Raw genomic sequence first — 17,784 nt, 5'->3', positions numbered from 1 at the left:
GAGCAGTGTGTGTAAGAAAGAAGTTTTAGCTGTCAGTAAAAGAATGAGAGTAGGAGAAGTCTGTAAGGGGGTGATTTATGGAATCCCTTTGAATGAGGATTTGGAAAAGATGAAGGGGAACATGCGTGGTGGACGGGTGATTGGATTGAAACGTCTTAAAACTTGGAGACAAGGGGAAAAGGTGGATAGTTTATCAGTATTGGTAGAATTTCAAGAAGAGGTGCTCCCTAAGTTTGTCACTGTGGGTTATTTAAACTATAGTGTGAGACTGTATGTGCCGCCACCTTTACGCTGCTTTAAATGCCAGAAGTATGGACACATTGCTGCCTACTGTAAAGGAAATCTAACGTGTGGGCGCTGTGGAGGAGAACATGACTACGGCACATGTGGAACAGGAGTGCGGGAGCAGTGTGTGAATTGTGGAGGTGCACACAGTGTGGGCCACAGAGATTGTGAGGCTAGAAAGAGGGCAGCTGAAATTCAGCAGATCAGAGCAGAAGGGAAGTTATCTTATGCTGAGGCAGCAAAGCAAGTGAGAGTTGAGCCTAAGCTGAATCATGGACCAGGAGTTGTGCAGAGTCTGGCAATAGATGGAGACTCACTGATTGTCAAGAAAAAGGATTTTTTATACTTCATGGTTGAAATTATTAACTGTACTTTCCAAGCAAAGCATAGATCAGAGAAAACTGCCATTGTTGTTAAGAGTGCTGCAAGATACCTGGGAATTAGAGATATTACATGGGAGACAGTGTATGAGGAACTTCAGCTCAGAGAAATGACAGAGAAATCGTCAGCACAGTCGGCACAGTCATCACAGTCATCGCAGCGATCGGCGTCATCTTCTAAAGCAAGGACCTAAATCATTTATTTCTTACAGTGGAATGCGAGGAGCCTGTTGGCTAATGGCCAGGAGTTTAAAAGATTTGTTTTTGAAAGAGAAGTTAAACCGGATATTATATGTATAGTTGAGACTTGGTTGCTACCACATTTAAACTTTGTTCTAAATGGTTATGTTTGTGAAAGAAGAGATAGACCTGGTGGGAGTGGTGGTGGGTGTGCAACATTCATTAAAGAAGGAATTCCCTATAGAGTTTTGGGGAAGGGTGATGAACTGGAATATGTTGTTATTGAAGTATGGGGTGTTAATGGTAGTTTAGTTGTTGTAAATTTTTACAACCCTTGTCATAGGCTGGAGACGGCTGCGTTAGAAAGGATAGAAGGACAAGATGATAGGAAAATAATCTGGTTGGGTGATTTTAATGCACACAGTTTTCTTTGGGGAGGAAGTAAAATTGATCACAATGGAACAGTTGTAGAAGAGTTTATTGATAAAAAAGGATTGGTGTGGTTAAATGATGGGTCACCTACACGTATAGGGGTTACAGGGCAATCGGTGTTGGATTTGACCTTGGTTTCTCAAGCTCTGGCAGATCAAGTGAGTTGGGAAGTTTTAAGTGATACAACAATTGGAAGTGATCATTATCCTATTGTTTGCAGACTTGGTAACAGGAGCTGTGATGCGTCTAGGGTCTTTTATGAACGGTGGAATTTTAATAAAGCAGACTGGACATTGTTTAGATTTTTAAGTGAGAGACAAATGAGCCAGATTGATATCGTAGATGATGTAGATGTGCTTAGTGAAAAGGTTACTGTTGCTATAGCAGAAGCTGCAAAATCCTCTATAGGGCAGAGTAAGACAGGAGGTAAGAAGCGGAAGCTGGTTCCTTGGTGGACAGAAGAATGTTCTCAAGCTGTAAAGTCAAGAAATAAGGCCTTCAAGAAGTTTAGAGAGTGTTTTAATATGTCTGAGTTTATTGCGTATAAAAGAGAACAGGCAAAAGTGAGGAAAGTGGTGAGAAAGACTAAAAAGAGCTATTGGCAAAATTATTGTAACACGATAGGGAGACAAACATGTATAAATGAAGTTTGGGGAGTTGTTAAAAGAATGAGTGGGGTGCAGAAGTCTTGGAGCTACCCAGGTCTTGAGAATGATGGGAATGTTGCAGTGAAAGATGTAGAGAAGGCAACGCTAATGGCTAGGACTTTTGCTAAAGTACACAGTAGTTTTAATCTGACAAATGATGAGAGAACAAAGAGAGAGGAGACGAAGAAACAGTATCAGCATCTCTTGGAAAATGTAGAAGACTCAAATAGTAGCCTGAACATGTTGTTTTCTTTGAGGGAGCTTAAAAAGGCCATAAACAAAGCAAAAATTACAGCCCCAGGGAAAGACAGAATAAGTTACGCAATGTTGAAACATCTTAGCGACGATGCGCTTAATATATTATTGATATTATTTAATAAAGTGTGGGAGTGTGGTAGAGTTCCAAAATGTTGGAAAATGGCTGCGGTTATTCCAGTTAGAAAGCCAGGGAAAGACCCAACGATAGCATCAAATTACAGGCCAATCGCATTAACGTCACACCTTGGTAAGATAATGGAGAGGATGGTTGTGGAAAGAATGAGTTTTTATGTTGAATCACGCAATCTAGTTTCCCCGTTTCAGAGTGGGTTCAGGAAGGGCAGGTCAACAATGGATCCTGTTATAAAATTAGAGAGTGACATAAGAAAGGTACACGGATGTAAGGAAGTAGTTGCAGCGGTTTTTTTCGATGTAGAAAAAGCGTATGATATGCTTTGGAAAGAAGGTGTGCTAATTAAAATTCGAAGGAATGGAATAGATGGAAAGATGTATAAATGGATTAAAAACTTTCTCAGCGATAGAGAGATTCAAATTAGAATTAATAGTAGCTTCTCAGAATGTCTGACAGTAGAAAATGGAGTGCCTCAAGGCAGTGTTATATCTCCTATCCTTTTTTCAATAATGATAAATGACATATTTGAAGGACTGGATTATTCTATTGGAAAATCATTATTTGCAGATGATGGGGCCATCTGGAAAAGAGGAAAGAATGTCTCATCTATTGTGAATGGGTTACAAAAAGCTGTTGATGCTGTTGAGGTGTGGGCGGGTAAATGGGGATTCAGGTTTTCTGTGGAAAAAACTAAAGTTATGTTTTTCTCATTTAGGAAAATTCAGGAAAGTGTCAAATTTCAACTGTATGGTAAAGATCTAGAAAGAGTTAATTGTGTGCGGTTTCTAGGTATGCAATTTGACTCCAAGTTGACTTGGCAAAACCATATTGGGAAGCTGATTAATAAATGCAAGAAGGCTATAAACATCATTAGGTGTTTAAGTAGTAAGGAATGGGGGGCAGATATGATTTCAATGAAAAGGTTATATGCTGGATTAATTAGATCTGTCATTGATTATGGCTGTATAGCTTATGGGTCTGCAGCAAAATCTGAACTACAGAAGCTAGATGTGATTCAAAGTACAGCACTTAGACTTTGTTCGGGAGCACTGAGATCATCTCCAGTGTGTGCGCTTCAGGTGGAAGTTGGGGAAATGCCGTTTGAGTTGAGGCGTCTGCAGCTGACATTGGCATATTATGTGAATTTAAAAGGACATAAGGATGATCATCCAACTAAGAGTGTACTTGTACCAACATGGGAGAACTCGAAAATTAAGAGAGAGACTTTTGGTATAGGGGTGCTAGGAAAAGCAGTAAAAGCTGGTATTGCAAATCTCGAGTTAAGTCCATCGATCATGTGTCAGCCGCACCCACCATGGTTGTTACCAGCTCCAGACGTTGATACTTCATTACACGAGGAAGTTAAGAGTTTTAAGGGAGACAGTGGCCAATTGGCAATGAGATATATAAATAATTATTATGGATATTTACAGATATTCACTGATGGATCAAAAGATCCAGAGTCGGGGGCTGTTGCTGCGGCATGTGTAATACCAGAGTTTGATGTGAGGGTGTCTGCAAGAGTGTCTGACTTTGTCTCTGTATATACGTCTGAGCTGGTAGCAATTATTATGGCACTACAATGGGTGGAGCAGGTTAAACCACTCAGAGCAATAATCTGCACAGATTCGTTGTCAGCATTAGAAAACTTTAAATCAGGTAATGTCAATGAACGAAGTGAACTTGTTGGTGAAATATTGGTTCTTCTCCAGTCTATTCAAAATTTAGGAACTCACGTCAGATTTGTTTGGGTTCCAGCTCATGTGGGCCTGGATGGGAATGAGCTGGCGGATAAGTGTGCAAAGTGGGCTTTAAGAGGAAGTACTGTCTCCATCCATTGTAACTGTCTAAATCGGAGGTCAAGTCGATAATTAAAAAACACATGAGGAATTTGTGGCAGGACAGATGGGATGAAGAGTCCAAAGGGAGGGCTTATTATAATTTGAATCCAAAGGTTGGTTTGGGACGTCAGAGAATAAGGTTGAGGAAAGAAGAAGTAGTATTCACAAGATTGAGAATAGGACACACTGGTCTGAACAAACACTGCAGTTAATGGGGAAACACAACTCTGGAGAATGTGATGAGTGTCATGATGCAGAACCTATGAAAGAGAGAGAAGAGTTTTTAAAAGTAAGGTTGAGGGCGAGAAGGTGATCTTCAGAGTGAAGGAAATTTTAGACAAGTCATCTGACCATGCAGTTGTTAAGTATTTATTTGAATATCTTAGGAGGACGGGGTTAATGAATAGAATCTAGGTTTTATTTATTTATTTATTTATTTATTTATTTCCCCCTGTAGCTTGCATGCTACAGTTTTTTTCACTGTTAGTTTTGTGAGCCATAACTGTGAGAGTTCATTCACTCATTTATCAGGAGGGTGGCGGTAATGCGCTGATATAGCCGCGTCTGCCGTATAACAGCTAAAGAAGAAGAAGAAGAAGAAGTACTATATAACATTCCGATGCTCCTGAACGCACCGTCCGCTAACATCAGAGACGCAAACAGACGTTCAGAGGATTAAAAAAACAAAACAAAAAAGTGCGGCTGTTCTAAATGTGCGTCTGTTCCAGTGGAAGCTCCACACAGAGCAGCTCTGTCTTCTGCAGCTCCTGTGGTGAGTTTGAAAACTTGGTTGCTCGTTTAACCCTGTGATTATCCCAGGTTATAGACTTTATGCAAGAGGCGGTAGTCTCTTTTGAAATGTGGATATGTCCTGAAGAACTTTACTGTCAACATGCTAACAGCAACATTTTGAGGCTGTTTGGCCTCATTCTAGTCTCAGCTAATGTTCATCATCAACATACTTTTCGTCCCCGGGGGACCTGCTGCTTTTGATTAAAAAGAAATGCGAGTTTTATTGAAAGATGTGAATAGGGATGAATTTGGATGAATTTCATATTTTATTTTTGAACTGTAATGAAGAAGAATGCATCAAAGATGCTTTATTTCATTAAGGAAACACAATTTATTTTAAGATAGGTTTCATGTGCACACTTTAGTGCAGACTTTTTTTTTAAATCTGCCCCTTGGTTCACATCTCACTGGACATTTAACACTGAACATAGAAAACAGAGCTGAACAGACTCAGACACTGTCTTTTGTCCCCAACAGAACTGCAGCTGTGAGGACTGGAAGTCCTACAGGTCCAAATTTGTAGGCTAAAAGGTAACATCATCATTTTTAAAAGTGCCCAAAAACATTGTCCTGCCGTTCTGAAGTGCCAGTGAAGACATTACATTTGTCCCTCTTGTCCTCCTCCCAGCTGGTCTCTATGGACATGGCAGACAGTCACACTGCTGAGCCTCTCCTGGGACATCCTGGAGCAGAGCCTCGTTTTCAGATGCCACAGAGAACTGAGGCTGCTCTCCGCTTCACAAGAGAACACTGGACCACCAGCAGAAGCCGGGCCAGGGTCTGACCAGGGTCTCCACTGGGACCTCCAGCACCAGGGTCTGACCAGGGTCTCCACTGGGACCTCCAGCACCAGGGTCTGACCAGGGTCTCCACTGGGACCTCCAGCACCAGGGTCTGACCAGGGTCTCCACTGGGACCTCCAGCAAGAACCAGGGTCTCCTGATCAAATAAGTACACTTTGCACTTCCATTGTAACTAGTAATCTGTAACCTGGGAGATAACCGGACTATTATTTTATTGTTTCTTTCTTTCTTTCTTTCTTTGTGCAGACGTCACCTCTTCAGTCACCAGTTCTGTCAGCTTTGTTCATTTCTGTTGAACTCTGCTCCTGGACAAATAAAATAATGGAAAACACTCCTGAGACTGATGGTTCTCTGTGTCTAACACACCTTGGATGTTCAGTAATGTTTGTTGTTGTGTCGATGGTGCAGTTAGTATTTTAATATATTTCTTTAATGTTGGCAGAGCATCTTTACCAGGGCAGAGACATGTCAGTGTGTGTAGATCTGGTTCATTAGCTTGATCAGTCTAAAGCTATCTGAGGACGTCTGATGGTGATTCTGTGGATTAACAGACCGCCTCCTCTGATGTCGGTTGCTTTTCTTTTTGAAATGTTGAAATGTTGATTTGTGATTAGGTCTTTCCTCAGATTTTATAAATGAAAGAAGGAAACAGAATGACTGGCCGTACGCAGGTTGTAAAGGAGGCAGTGAACGCAGCACAGCAGAATTAAAACTTCCATGAAACAGCAGAGAGCAGGAGAGGAAGAGGTCATACCATAACCTGGAATATCCACTCATGGCAGAGTTTTGCTCCAATAATTAAAGCTAATAATAATAATAATAATGATGATAATAAATGTTTCCAGCCTCCCAGCAACAAAGGTCAGACAATAAGGCTTCATGTTGTTCTTCCTCTGCTGATTCACCAGGTTTTGTGACAAAGTTGACAGAGTCATCAGACAGACTGATCATTGGTGTTTCTGTTGTGGGCTGCCTGACTGTGTTTTTGTAATTTTTGCATTTACTCCTGGAGTTGCTTTGTGTAAAATGTTCGATTTGAGTGGAAATGGATAGTTAGGCTTGAAGCCAAGATTGGTCCAGTCACAGATATAATGTTCTGGTAACAGCCTGTGTTCTGATGTAACTCCAACTGTCCTCCAGTGACCTGAGGTTTATTCTTTTATTCTGGAAATGCTTTGACCTTATTCCTATTTGTGATGAATAGAGTTAAGTGGTTTGTTTCTGTGTTGTCCCTGAGCTGTAAATCCTGTTGACAAGTAGCTTATGTATCTGACATGTAGCTGATTTCAACATGAAGTTCAGCATTGTTGGGTTTGTAACTCATAAAAGTTTGAGGCCAGAGGATTTTATTAAAAACATGACAATCACCTACAATGTGAAATAATTCTCTAAGCATCTCAATCAATCAATCAATCAATTTATTTTTGTATAGCCCAGTATCACAACAACAGTTGCCTCAAAGGGCTTCAAGGCAGTCATACCAAAAGTAAAATCAGTTATAGTCATCATCTCAAGCACTTCTCTACAGCAGTGGTGACTGGTCATTGGGGGCAGGTGGAGCACAGCACCTTTATGTTGTGTTTGACAGATATGGTGAAAACACCCAATCTACAAGCTCGCTTCTCAAAGAGTATCGATATCTCAGTCCAAAATTTCCTTAACAGTGCCTCCCCAGTTTTTTTTTTTTTTTTATGACTTGTTTAGGACTCGAGGAAAAAAGTTTAGGACTTGGACTCGACTCGGGACTCGACTGTCTTGACTTGGGACTCGACTCGGGACTCGACTGTCTTGACTTGGGACTCGACTCAGGACTTGACTGTCAGGACTCGGGACTCGACTCGGGACTCGAGTGCAAAGACTTGAGACTCGACTTTGACTTGCAAAACAAGGACTTGGTCCCACCTCTGGTGAAGAGCGAGGGAGAAGAAAACGAGCCGGGAAAAACGGGAAGCAGACCTGGTCCGCTCAGAGACCTGGTCCGCTCAGAGACCTGGTCCGCTCAGAGACCTGGTCCGCTCAGAGACCTGGTCCGCTCAGAGACCTGGTCTGCAATGAAGGATTTTAACTGAAGTCGCCGCCATTATATAATATGATGCGCTGCCGTTCGCCTTTGAGATGAGTTGATTTGTATTTTTCGTGTATGAATGTTAAAATGTAAAAAAAAAGAAAAAAAAAAGTGTAGTTTCACAAAATTCACAAAATAATTTCTGTAATTTAATGAATGTTGTGTTTTTCAGCGGCTCCCTGCCGTCTGAAAAGGGTTGATTTGTATGTTTTATTCATAAGAGCCCTTTGCACTAAAAAAAACCAAAAAACAGTAAGTGGTTATTTTTTATTGGCTTCAAACTTTTTGTTTTCTCATTTTAAAGAAGATTACAGCTTTTATACTTGCATTTGAGCGTGAAAATGTGACGTCACTGTACTGTGTGTTGGGCCAGTGAACATATAAAAACGTGTAAAAAGGCAGTTTTATCGCGTCTGGTTCGGTTTGGGTCTGACGCGGCCCTCTGGTGCTGCTGGTTCAAGTCCCCGTCCCTGGACTAGATTCTTTGCATTATTCATATACAAAGAGAAGGTGGCAGCAGGGGTCAGCAGGGGTCAGCAGGGGTCAGCAGGACGCAGGATCGGCTTCGGCTCAGTGAACCGGAGTTTCTTGCGTGATTGAGGCTTCCGTGAAACCATGAAACAGCGTGAGCGTCCCGGGTTCCAGCCGGCGGCGGCTGATCGGAGCTTTCCTCTGGGAAGAGGCACCGGGCTGTGCCCGTTCACCACGGAACCCTTGGATCCACATGTGAGACCAAACAGAGACGTGACGGGGACCGGCGTCCCCGGGAGACGGCAGGAAGTGGCGTGCTGTGCGGAGCAGACCCAAACTGATGCAGTCATTCCCGTCCTTCACTCCGTCATCAGGAAATAAAATGAATATCAGTGAAACTCAACCGCCAGAACAGGACGAGAACCAGCAGAGCACATCAGAACCAGAACCACCTCGACTGGAAGACACAATCTCTCAAACATTCAGGGGTCCTGAAACCAGAAGACGTCCTCCAGCCGGAGACACGTCCAGAGGACGGAGCCGGGTGGACGCTCGGTCCAGAGGGAAAACGTCTCCTGCGGCTCTGACAGGACGCTGGACGTTTTAAAAACTAAATCTTCTCAAGGTGTTGGACTGTTTGTCTCTCTGGACCTTCTGATGGAAGCAGATCCTGCAGAATCGGTTTCGCTGGTAAAGAGTTTATAGAGAGAAGATGCAGAGCTGCCGGTTAAATAACCAGAGACGGACTGAGTCCTCCACAGGAAACAGCTGATTCACATCATTCGCCTGTTCCTGCTGCTGCAGGAAGAACCGAGCGGAGAGCCTCTTCAGGCCCAAATACAGGACTGATGAGTCCTGCTGCTCGGGTTCTGGAACAAACCATAAACATTATCCATCTTAAAGCTGATATGAAATCATCACTTTATTCATTCTGATTCATTTTGAGCTCTCAGTTATTTATTTTCTCTGTTTAAGGTTTTTTTTTTGGGTTAAAATAGTACAAGTTGCAGCTTTTATCCTTCCCAGAGGAGGCTGACTTCAGAGGAGGCTAAACCTGACCGGAAGACCGGAGCACGCTCAGACTGGATCTGATGAGACGCTGATGCTGGACGCTGTTGCAGAACTAAACATCAATAAACCAGGAGTTTATAGCTCGAGCAGTTTATAGTAGTTTGTAGAGATGCAGATGGTTTTAATGAGACAGATGTTGCATCCCAGGCTTTACTGTTTATGGTATTTATCATGTTAAAACTCAGTATGAATCAAAATAAAAAATCTAAATAAAATATGAGTATAATATGGAAACAGCAATATTGTGACAATTAAAAGATAATAGCAATAATCATCATAAGCAATATAACATTTAAATACAACAATGTTAATTATAATAATGTGATAATAACATAGAACAATGTAATATAATAATGATGATCAGAATCATACAGTCATATCTAAAACATTAATTCAATATGCATCCTGAAACCAATTCTCTCAATAAAACCCTAAACCACATCCATACCCCCCCCCCCCACCCAGCGCCTCACAGACATCAACACATGGATGAATCTCAACTTTCTCAAACGAAACAGTGACAAAACAGACGTCATCATCATCATCGGTCCTCACAACATCACCAGATCCGCACAACAGTTCACCTTCAACTTTGAGAACTCCACGCTCTCTCCATCCCCGCTGATCCGCCACCTCGGGGTTCTCCTGGACCCGCTCTGTCATTCCAGAACCACATCAAACACAGACCCGGACCGCATTCCTCCACCTCAGGAACAGAGCTGGACTCCGCCCATCACTCTCTGACTCCGCCCATCACTCTCTGACTCCACCCATCACTCTCTGACTCCGCCCATCACTCTCTGACTCCACCCATCACTCTCTGACTCCACCCATCACTCTCTGACTCCGCCCATCACTCTCTGGCTCCGCCCATCACTCTCTGACTCCGCCCATCACTCTCTGACTCCGCCCATCACTATCTGGCTCCGCCCATCACTCTCTGACTCCGCCCATCACTCTCTGACTCCGCCCATCACTCTCTGGCTCCGCCCATCACTCTCTGACTCCGCCCATCACTCTCTGACTCCGCCCATCACTATCTGGCTCCGCCCATCACTCTCTGGCTCCGCCCATCACTCTCCTTCTCTGCTGCTGAAACTTTAATCCAGGCTTTCATCACTTCCAGAATCCAGGCCTGCAGCAGCGTTCTCTCCGGTTCTCCATCCAGACCCTCAATAAACTCCAGTACATTCAGAACCCCGCTGCCCGCCTCCTCACCCACACCCGCTCCGTCAACACATCCCCCGGTCCTCCACCAGCTCCACCAGCTCCACCGGCTCCACCAGCTCCCCGTCCCCCAGCGCTCCACTTCAAACTCCTCCTGGTCACCTTCAGAGCTCTCCATCACCTGGCCCTCCACCCCCCACAGACCTGCTCCACCCTCCATCACCTGGCCCTCCACCCCCCACAGACCTGCTCCACCCTCCATCACCTGGCCCTCCACCCCTCACAGACCTGCTCCACCCTCCATCACCTGGCCCTCCACCCCGCACAGACCTGCTCCACTCTCCATCACCTGGCCCTCCCTCCCTCACAGACCTGCTCCACCCTCCATCACCTGGCCCTCCACCCCTCACAGACCTGCTCCACTCTCCATCACCTGGCCCTCCCTCCCTCACAGACCTGCTCCACCCTCCATCACCTGGCCCTCCACCCCCACAGACCTGCTCCACCCTCCATCACCTGGCCCTCCACCCCCCACAGACCTGCTCCACCCTCACACTCCATCTCCTCACCTCCACCCTGCTGTCCCTGCCAGGTGGGACCAGGCTCTGAACCTGGGGAGACAGAGCCTCCTCCATCGCCCCCCCACCTGTCTGAGACTGCTCCGACCCCCACCTTCAAGAAAGAACTCAAAACCCCCCTGTTCAGAACTGCTTTTAATGTTTAATGTTTTATTTTCTTTCCTGCTGTTGATTTTATGGTGTTGGTTTTAACTTAATTTGCTGTATTGTGAAGCGACTTTGAGTACCTTGAAAAGCGCTATACAAATAAAATTTATTATTATTATTATTATAAGCAGCCTGAACAGTCATCTGGTTCTCTTTGTGTGTGTGTGTGTGTGTGTGTGTGTGTGTGTGTGTGTGTTTGTGTGTGTGTGTGTGTGTGTGTGTGTGTGTGTGTGTGTGTGTGTGTGTGTGTGTGTGTGTGTGTCCATGTCTGATGTTTATAATAAACTGGAATAGAAGGTGAAAACTGATGGATTTATGATCACCTGATGGTGAAGCTTGTTGTTCTTCAATGTGCTGCGGAAGCCAGGTCCCCACCCAAGATGGCCACCAGCAGGCACGGCGCGCCACAGCAGGTGAACGAGGCGTCTGCGTGTGTGGCCCCCCTCCAGCTGTTCCTCCCCCCCCTCCAGCTGTTCCTCCCCCCCCTCCAGCTGTTCCTCCCCCCCCTCCAGCTGTTCCTCCCCCTACTCCAGCTGTTCCTCCCCCCCTCCAGCTGTTCCTTCCCCTCCAGCTGTTCCTCCTCTCCTCCAGCTGTTCCTCCCCCCGTCCAGCTGTTCCTCCCCCTCCTCCAGCTGTTCCTCCCCCCCTCCAGCTGTTCCTTCCCCCTCCAGCTGTTCCTCCTCTCCTCCAGCTGTTCCTCCCCCCGTCCAGCAGGGGGCTCCAGCTGTTCCTCCCCCTCCTCCAGCTGTTCTTCCCCCCCTCCAGCTGTTCCTCCCCCTCCTCCAGCTGTTCCTTCCCCCCCTCCAGCTGTTCCTCTCCCCTTCCAGCTGTTCCTCCCCCCTCCAGCAGGGGACTCCAGCTGCCCCCGTCCAGCTGTTCCTCCTCTCCTCCAGCTGTTCCTCCTCTCCTCCAGCTGTTCTTCCCCCCGTCCAGCTGTTCCTCCTCTCCTCCAGTTGTTCCTCCCCTCCTCCAGCTGTTCCTCCTCTCCTCCAGCTGTTCCTCCCCCCTCCAGCTGTTCCTCCCCCCCTCCCGCTGTTCCTCCTCTCCTCCAGTTGTTCCTCCCCCTCCTCCAGCTGTTCCTCCTCTCCTCCAGCTGTTCCTCCTCTCCTCCAGCTGTTCCTCCCCCCTCCAGCTGTTCCTCCTCTCCTCCAGCTGTTCCTCCCCCTCCTCCAGCTGTTCCTCCCCCTCCAGCTGTTCCTTCCCCTCCTCCAGCTGTTTCCTTCCCCTCCTCCAGCTGTTCCTCCCCCCCTCCAGCTGTTCCTCCCCCCTCCAGCAGGGGGCTCCAGCTGCCCCCCCCGTCCAGCTGTTCCTCCTCTCCTCCAGCTGTTCCTCCCCCCCTCCAGCTGTTCCTCCTCTCCTCCAGTTGTTCCTCCCCCCCTCCAGCTGTTCCTCCTCTCCTCCAGCTGTTCCTCCTCTCCTCCAGCTGTTCCTCCTCCTCTTCCAGCTGTTCCTCCTCTCCTCCAGCTGTTCCTCCCCCGTCCAGCTGTTCCTCCTCTCCTCCAGCTGTTCCTCCCCCCTCCAGCTGTTCCTCCCCCCCTCCAGCTGTTCCTCCTCTCCTCCAGCTGTTCCTCCCCCCCTCCAGCTGTTCCTCCTCTCCTCCAGCTGTTCCTCCCCCCTCCAGCTGTTCCTCCCCCCCTCCAGCTGTTCCTCCTCTCCTCCAGCTGTTCCTCCCCCCTCCAGCTGTTCCTCCCCCCTCCAGCTGTTCCTCCTCTCCTCCAGCTGTTCCTCCTCTCCTCCAGCTGTTCCTCCCCCTCCTCCAGCTGTTCCTCCTCTCCTCCAGCTGTTCCTCCTCTCCTCCAGCTGTTCCTCCCCCCTCCAGCTGTTCCTCCTCTCCTCCAGCTGTTTCCTCCCCCCTCCAGCTGTTCCTCCTCTCCTCCAGCTGTTCCTCCCCCCTCCAACTGTTCCTCCCCCTCCTCCAGCTGTTCCTCCCCCTGTCCAACTGTTCCTCCTCTCCTCCAGCTGTTCCTCCTCTCCTCCAGCTGTTCCTCCCCCCGTCCAGCTGTTCCTCCCCTCCTCCAGCTGTTCCTCCTCTCCTCCAGCTGTTCCTCCCCCCTCCAGCTGTTCCCCCCAGCTGTTCCTTCCCCCTCCACTGTTCCTCCTCCTCCTACAGCTGTTCCTCCTCCTCCAGCTGTTCCTCCCCCTCCTCCAGCTGTTCCTCCCCCCTCCAGCTGTTCCTCCCCTCTTCCAGCTGTTCCTCCCGCCGTCCAGCAGGGGGCTCCAGTTGTTCCTCCCCTCCTCCAGCTGTTCCTCCCCCTCCTCCAGCTGTTCCTCCCCCCCTCCAGTTGTTCCTCCCCCCTCCAGCTGTTCTTCCTCTCCTCCAGCTGTTCCTCCCCTGTCCAACTGTTCCTCCTCTCCTCCAGCTGTTCCTCCTCTCCTCCAGCTGTTCCTCCCCTCCTCCAGCTGTTCCTCCCCTCCTCCAGCTGTTCCTCCCCTCCTCCAGCTGTTCCTCCCCTCCTCCAGCTGTTCCATCCCCTCCTCCAGCTGTTCCTCCCCTCCTCCAGCTGTTCCATCCCTCCTCCAGCTGTTCCTCCTCTCCTCCAGCTGTTCCTCCTCTCCTCCAGCTGTTCCTCCCCTCCTCCAGCTGTTCCTCCCCTCCTCCAGCTGTTCCTCCCCTCCTCCAGCTGTTCCATCCCCTCCTCAGCTGTTCCTCCTCTCCTCCAGCTGTTCCTCCTCTCCTCCAGCTGTTCCTCCTCTCCTCCAGCTGTTCCTCCCCCCTCCAGCTGTTCCTCCTCTCCTCCAGCTGTTCCTCCCCCTCCTCCAGCTGTTCCTCCTCTCCTCCAGCTGTTCCTCCCCCCCTCCAGCTGTTCCTCCTCTCCTCCAGCTGTTCCTCCCCCTCCTCCAGCTGTTCCTCCTCTCCTCCAGCTGTTCCTCCCCCCTCCAGCTGTTCCTCCCCCTCCTCCAGCTGTCCCTCCCCCCTCCTGCTGTTCCTCCTCTCCTCCAGCTGTTCCTCCCCCCCTCCAGCTGTTCCCCCTCCCCTCCAGCTGTTCCTCCTCTCCTCCAGCTGTTCCTCCTCTCCTCCAGCTGTTCCTCCTCTCCTCCAGCTTTCCTCCCCCCTCCAGCTGTTCCTCCTCTCCTCCAGCTGTTCCTCCCCCCCTCCAGCTGTTCCTTCCCCCTCCAGCTGTTCCTCCTCTCCTCCAGCTGTTCCTCCTCTCCTCCAGCTGTTCCTCCTCTCCTCCAGTTGTTCCTCCCCCCGTCCGGCTGTTCCTCCCCTCCAGCTGTTCCTCCTCTCCTCCAGCTGTTCCTCCTCTCCTCCAGCTGTTCCTTCCCCCTCCAGCTGTTCCTCCTCCCCTCCAGCTGTTCCTCCTCTCCTCCAGCTGTTCCTCCTCTCCTCCAGCTGTTCCTCCTCTCCTCCAGCTGTTCCTCCCCCGTCCAGCTGTTCCTCCTCTCCTCCAGCTGTTCCTCCTCTCCTCCAGCTGTTCCTCCCCTCCTCCAGCTGTTCCTCCTCTCCTCCAGCTGTTCCTTCCCCCTCCTCCAGCTGTTCCTCCTCTCCTCCAGCTGTTCCTCCCCCCGTCCAGCAGGGGGCTCCACGGCTCCTCCACGGCTCCTCCGGACCGGAAGTCGGAGTGTTTACGTCTCCGTCCCGGGCTGCAGAGAGCGGAGAAGCCGCAGAATGTGCGCCGTGCAGCTGCTGCGGGCGTCGGTCCATGAGCGGATGGGCGCCGCCGCCGCAGACCTCCTGCTGCGGCTGGAGGAAGGAGGAGAAGCGGCGGAAGCTCCCGGCGCTGAGAGCGCTGCTCCCCGAGCGGCTGGCGGCGGCTGCGGAGGAGATCGTCGCTCTGCTGGAGGAGACCGTGGCGGAGTACGAGGAGCGGCTGGAGCGCTCCGAGCGGGAGCTGCGGGGCCAGAGGAGGCTGCTGGACGCCGTGCTCCAGCCCCGAGTGCTGCTGAGCAGAGCAGGTCAGTCCCCGCCCGCTCAGCTCGGCGCAGCCGGGACGCGCCGGTCAGCGGCGAGCGCTCGCCGTCGTGTCGGTGCGTTTGTGTGCGGACCGGCTCCTGCCGGAGTGCGGAGTTAAGCCTGACAGTGAATCCTCGAAGGTTTAGTCGCCACTTATGTGCGAAAAACAGACTCAGTGTTGTGTCAGAAAAAGAAACCCTGCATTGAAATCCGTTCTGTAAATAAGGCAGCATTATTTAGCAGCTCAGAGCAGCGATCACAGCCTTGATGGAGCACTATTTAGCAGCTCAGGACCGTCCAGCAGGCCGGCTGAAAGCTGGCTTGTTAAGCTTCACAACTTCCTGTGGCCGTAACCACGGCAACACTACAGTTAAGCATGCTAACCTGAAGAAGAACCTGCTGAGAGGCCGCCCTGCCTCCTCTTCTCCGAGAGAGAGAGAGACACACACACACACCACACACACACACACACACACACCACACACACACACACACACATTAATGGTTCTGTCCTGATTCTCTGCTCTCCTCTGCAGACCTTCAGCCGCTGGTGGCGATCAAGCAGGAGGACAGGAGCAGTCTGGACCAGAACCCGGAGCAGGACCAGAACCCAGAGGAGGACCAGAACCCGGATCAGGACCAGAACCTGGAGCAGGACCAGTCTGCACCTCCTCTCATCAAGGAGGAGCCCCAGGAGGCCCAGATCAGCGCCTCCTCCTTCAGTCCTGCTGAAGTGAAGACTGAAGAGCCTCAGCTTCCTGACTCAGCAGGGGGAGGGGGCGGGGCTTCGGCAGGGGGAGGGGCCTCAGGTCTGGAGCGGGACTGGGACGGGCGCGGCGACCCGGAGCAGCAGGGAGTGGGGCTGCTCCTTCTGCGTGAAGCGTCTGGGCGGCGGCGGAGAGCTGACCCGCCACATGTGGCTGCACACCGGCGAGCGGCTGCTGCGCTGCGTGTGTGTCACCGCCGCTTCCCCGCGAGCGCACGGCTGCTGGATCACAGCTGCCTTCCGCCCGGCCTCGCCGCCGCGCCCCGCCTCCGGCCGCCTCCGCCCGGCCTCGCCGCCGCGCCCCGCCTCTGGCCGCCTCCGCCCGGCCTCGCCGCCGCGCCCCGCCTCCGGCGGCCTCCGCCCGGCCTCGCCGCCGCGCCCCGCCTTCGGCTGCCCGCTGTGCCGCCGCGGCTTCGGCAGCCGGGAGGAGCTGAGCGCGCACGCCGCGGCCCACGTCTCGTGCTCGGTGTGCGACGCCGCCTTCGCCGACGCCGACGCGCTGATGCTGCACATGAGGAGTCACGGCGCGCAGACGCGCTTCAGCTGCTCCGTCTGCGGGAAAGACTTCGCCTGGAGGCGGCTCCTCGCCCGGCACATGGAGGGTCCACCGCGGCGCCAAGCTCCACCGCTACAGCATCTGCCGCCGCACGCACGCTGTGCCGCCGCCCGCACCCGGCTGGGCCAGCGCCGCTGCGTCCACCGGCCCGGCCCCGCCCACGAGCACCCGGCCGAGGAGCCGGCGGTCCCGCCGCCCCGCCCGCCGCCGATCCCCGCCGCGGCCCCGGACGCCGGAACCAGAACCGAACGGCGAGTCTCCGGCGCCGCAGAGCGACGACAGCGTGGACAGCGACTTCTGGAAGGACGACAGGAAACGGCGGACGGATCCCGGCGCCGGCGACGCCTCGCCGCCCGGCGCCGCTCCGGAGGCCGACCCGCCGGCAGAGGTGGAGGTCAGTGTGGACGGATCCGGCGGCGGCGGCGCGGTGCGGAAGCGGTTCGCCTGCTCGCAGTGCGGGAAGAGCTTCCAGTACGGATACCTGCTGCGGAGACACCTGCGGACGCACAGCGGCGAGAAGCCGTTCTGCTGCGCCGTCTGCCGCAAGGCCTTCGCCCAGAAGGAGAACCTGGCCTACCACATGGGCCTGCACACCGGACACAAGCGCTTCAGCTGCCCCGCCTGCCGGCGCCGCTTCAACTGGCTGTCCGGCGTCAAGAGACACGTCTGCGTCCCCGAGGGGGACGGGGACGGGGACCCGGGACCCGGGCCCGGGCCCAGCAGCACCTCTGAGCTGCGGTGACAGCAGGGCCTGCCAGGACACACACACACACACACACACACACACACACACACACACACACACACACACACACACACACACACACACACACACACACACACTCAGTCTTGTATTTCTATCCTTGTGGGGACCTTCCATTGACTCCCATTCATGTCTAGCCCCTAACCCTGACCCTTACCCTAACCCTAACCCACACCACAACAAAGCCTAACCCTAAAGAAATGTTTTTGCACTTTTACTTTTTTCAGTAACAACAACATGGTCAAGAAAACACTGTTTCTCCTACTTAGGACCGGAAAAAGGTCCCACAAGGCACGTCGTTCCACGTTTTGCTATCCTTGTGGGGACATTTGGCCCCGACAAGGATAGAAATACAAGAACACACACACACACACACACACACACACACTGGTCTGGTCACTCGGCTGTTTGTTGCGTTGTGGTCCACATGAAGGTCAAAGGTCCACGTGTTGTTTCTTGTTCAGACAGAAGAAATAAACTGCTGCTGTCCCTCTGTCCCGCTGTCCCTCTGTCCACAGCATCTCTGAACAGTGGGACGGCGTGGTCTCCGTGGG

General features: G+C 51.2%; 1 protein-coding gene across 1 annotated transcript in view; it reads left to right on the top strand.

Moving 5' to 3' along the window:
- Positions 1-17,307, top strand: part of LOC115409702 (zinc finger protein 467-like) — a 37,127-nt gene extending 19,820 nt beyond the window's left edge. The window contains exon 4 of the mRNA XM_030120975.1: positions 16,514-17,307. Within this exon, the coding sequence (XP_029976835.1) occupies positions 16,514-17,209 (696 nt within the window). The 3' untranslated portion in view covers positions 17,210-17,307. The remainder of the gene's footprint in view (positions 1-16,513) is intronic.
- Positions 17,308-17,784: the final 477 nt, after the last annotated feature.

This window comes from Salarias fasciatus, chromosome 22, assembly GCF_902148845.1.
Source record: "Salarias fasciatus chromosome 22, fSalaFa1.1, whole genome shotgun sequence".
In the NCBI taxonomy this organism is placed as follows: domain Eukaryota; kingdom Metazoa; phylum Chordata; class Actinopteri; order Blenniiformes; family Blenniidae; genus Salarias; species Salarias fasciatus.
This window is presented reverse-complemented; position numbering and strand designations above follow the sequence as displayed.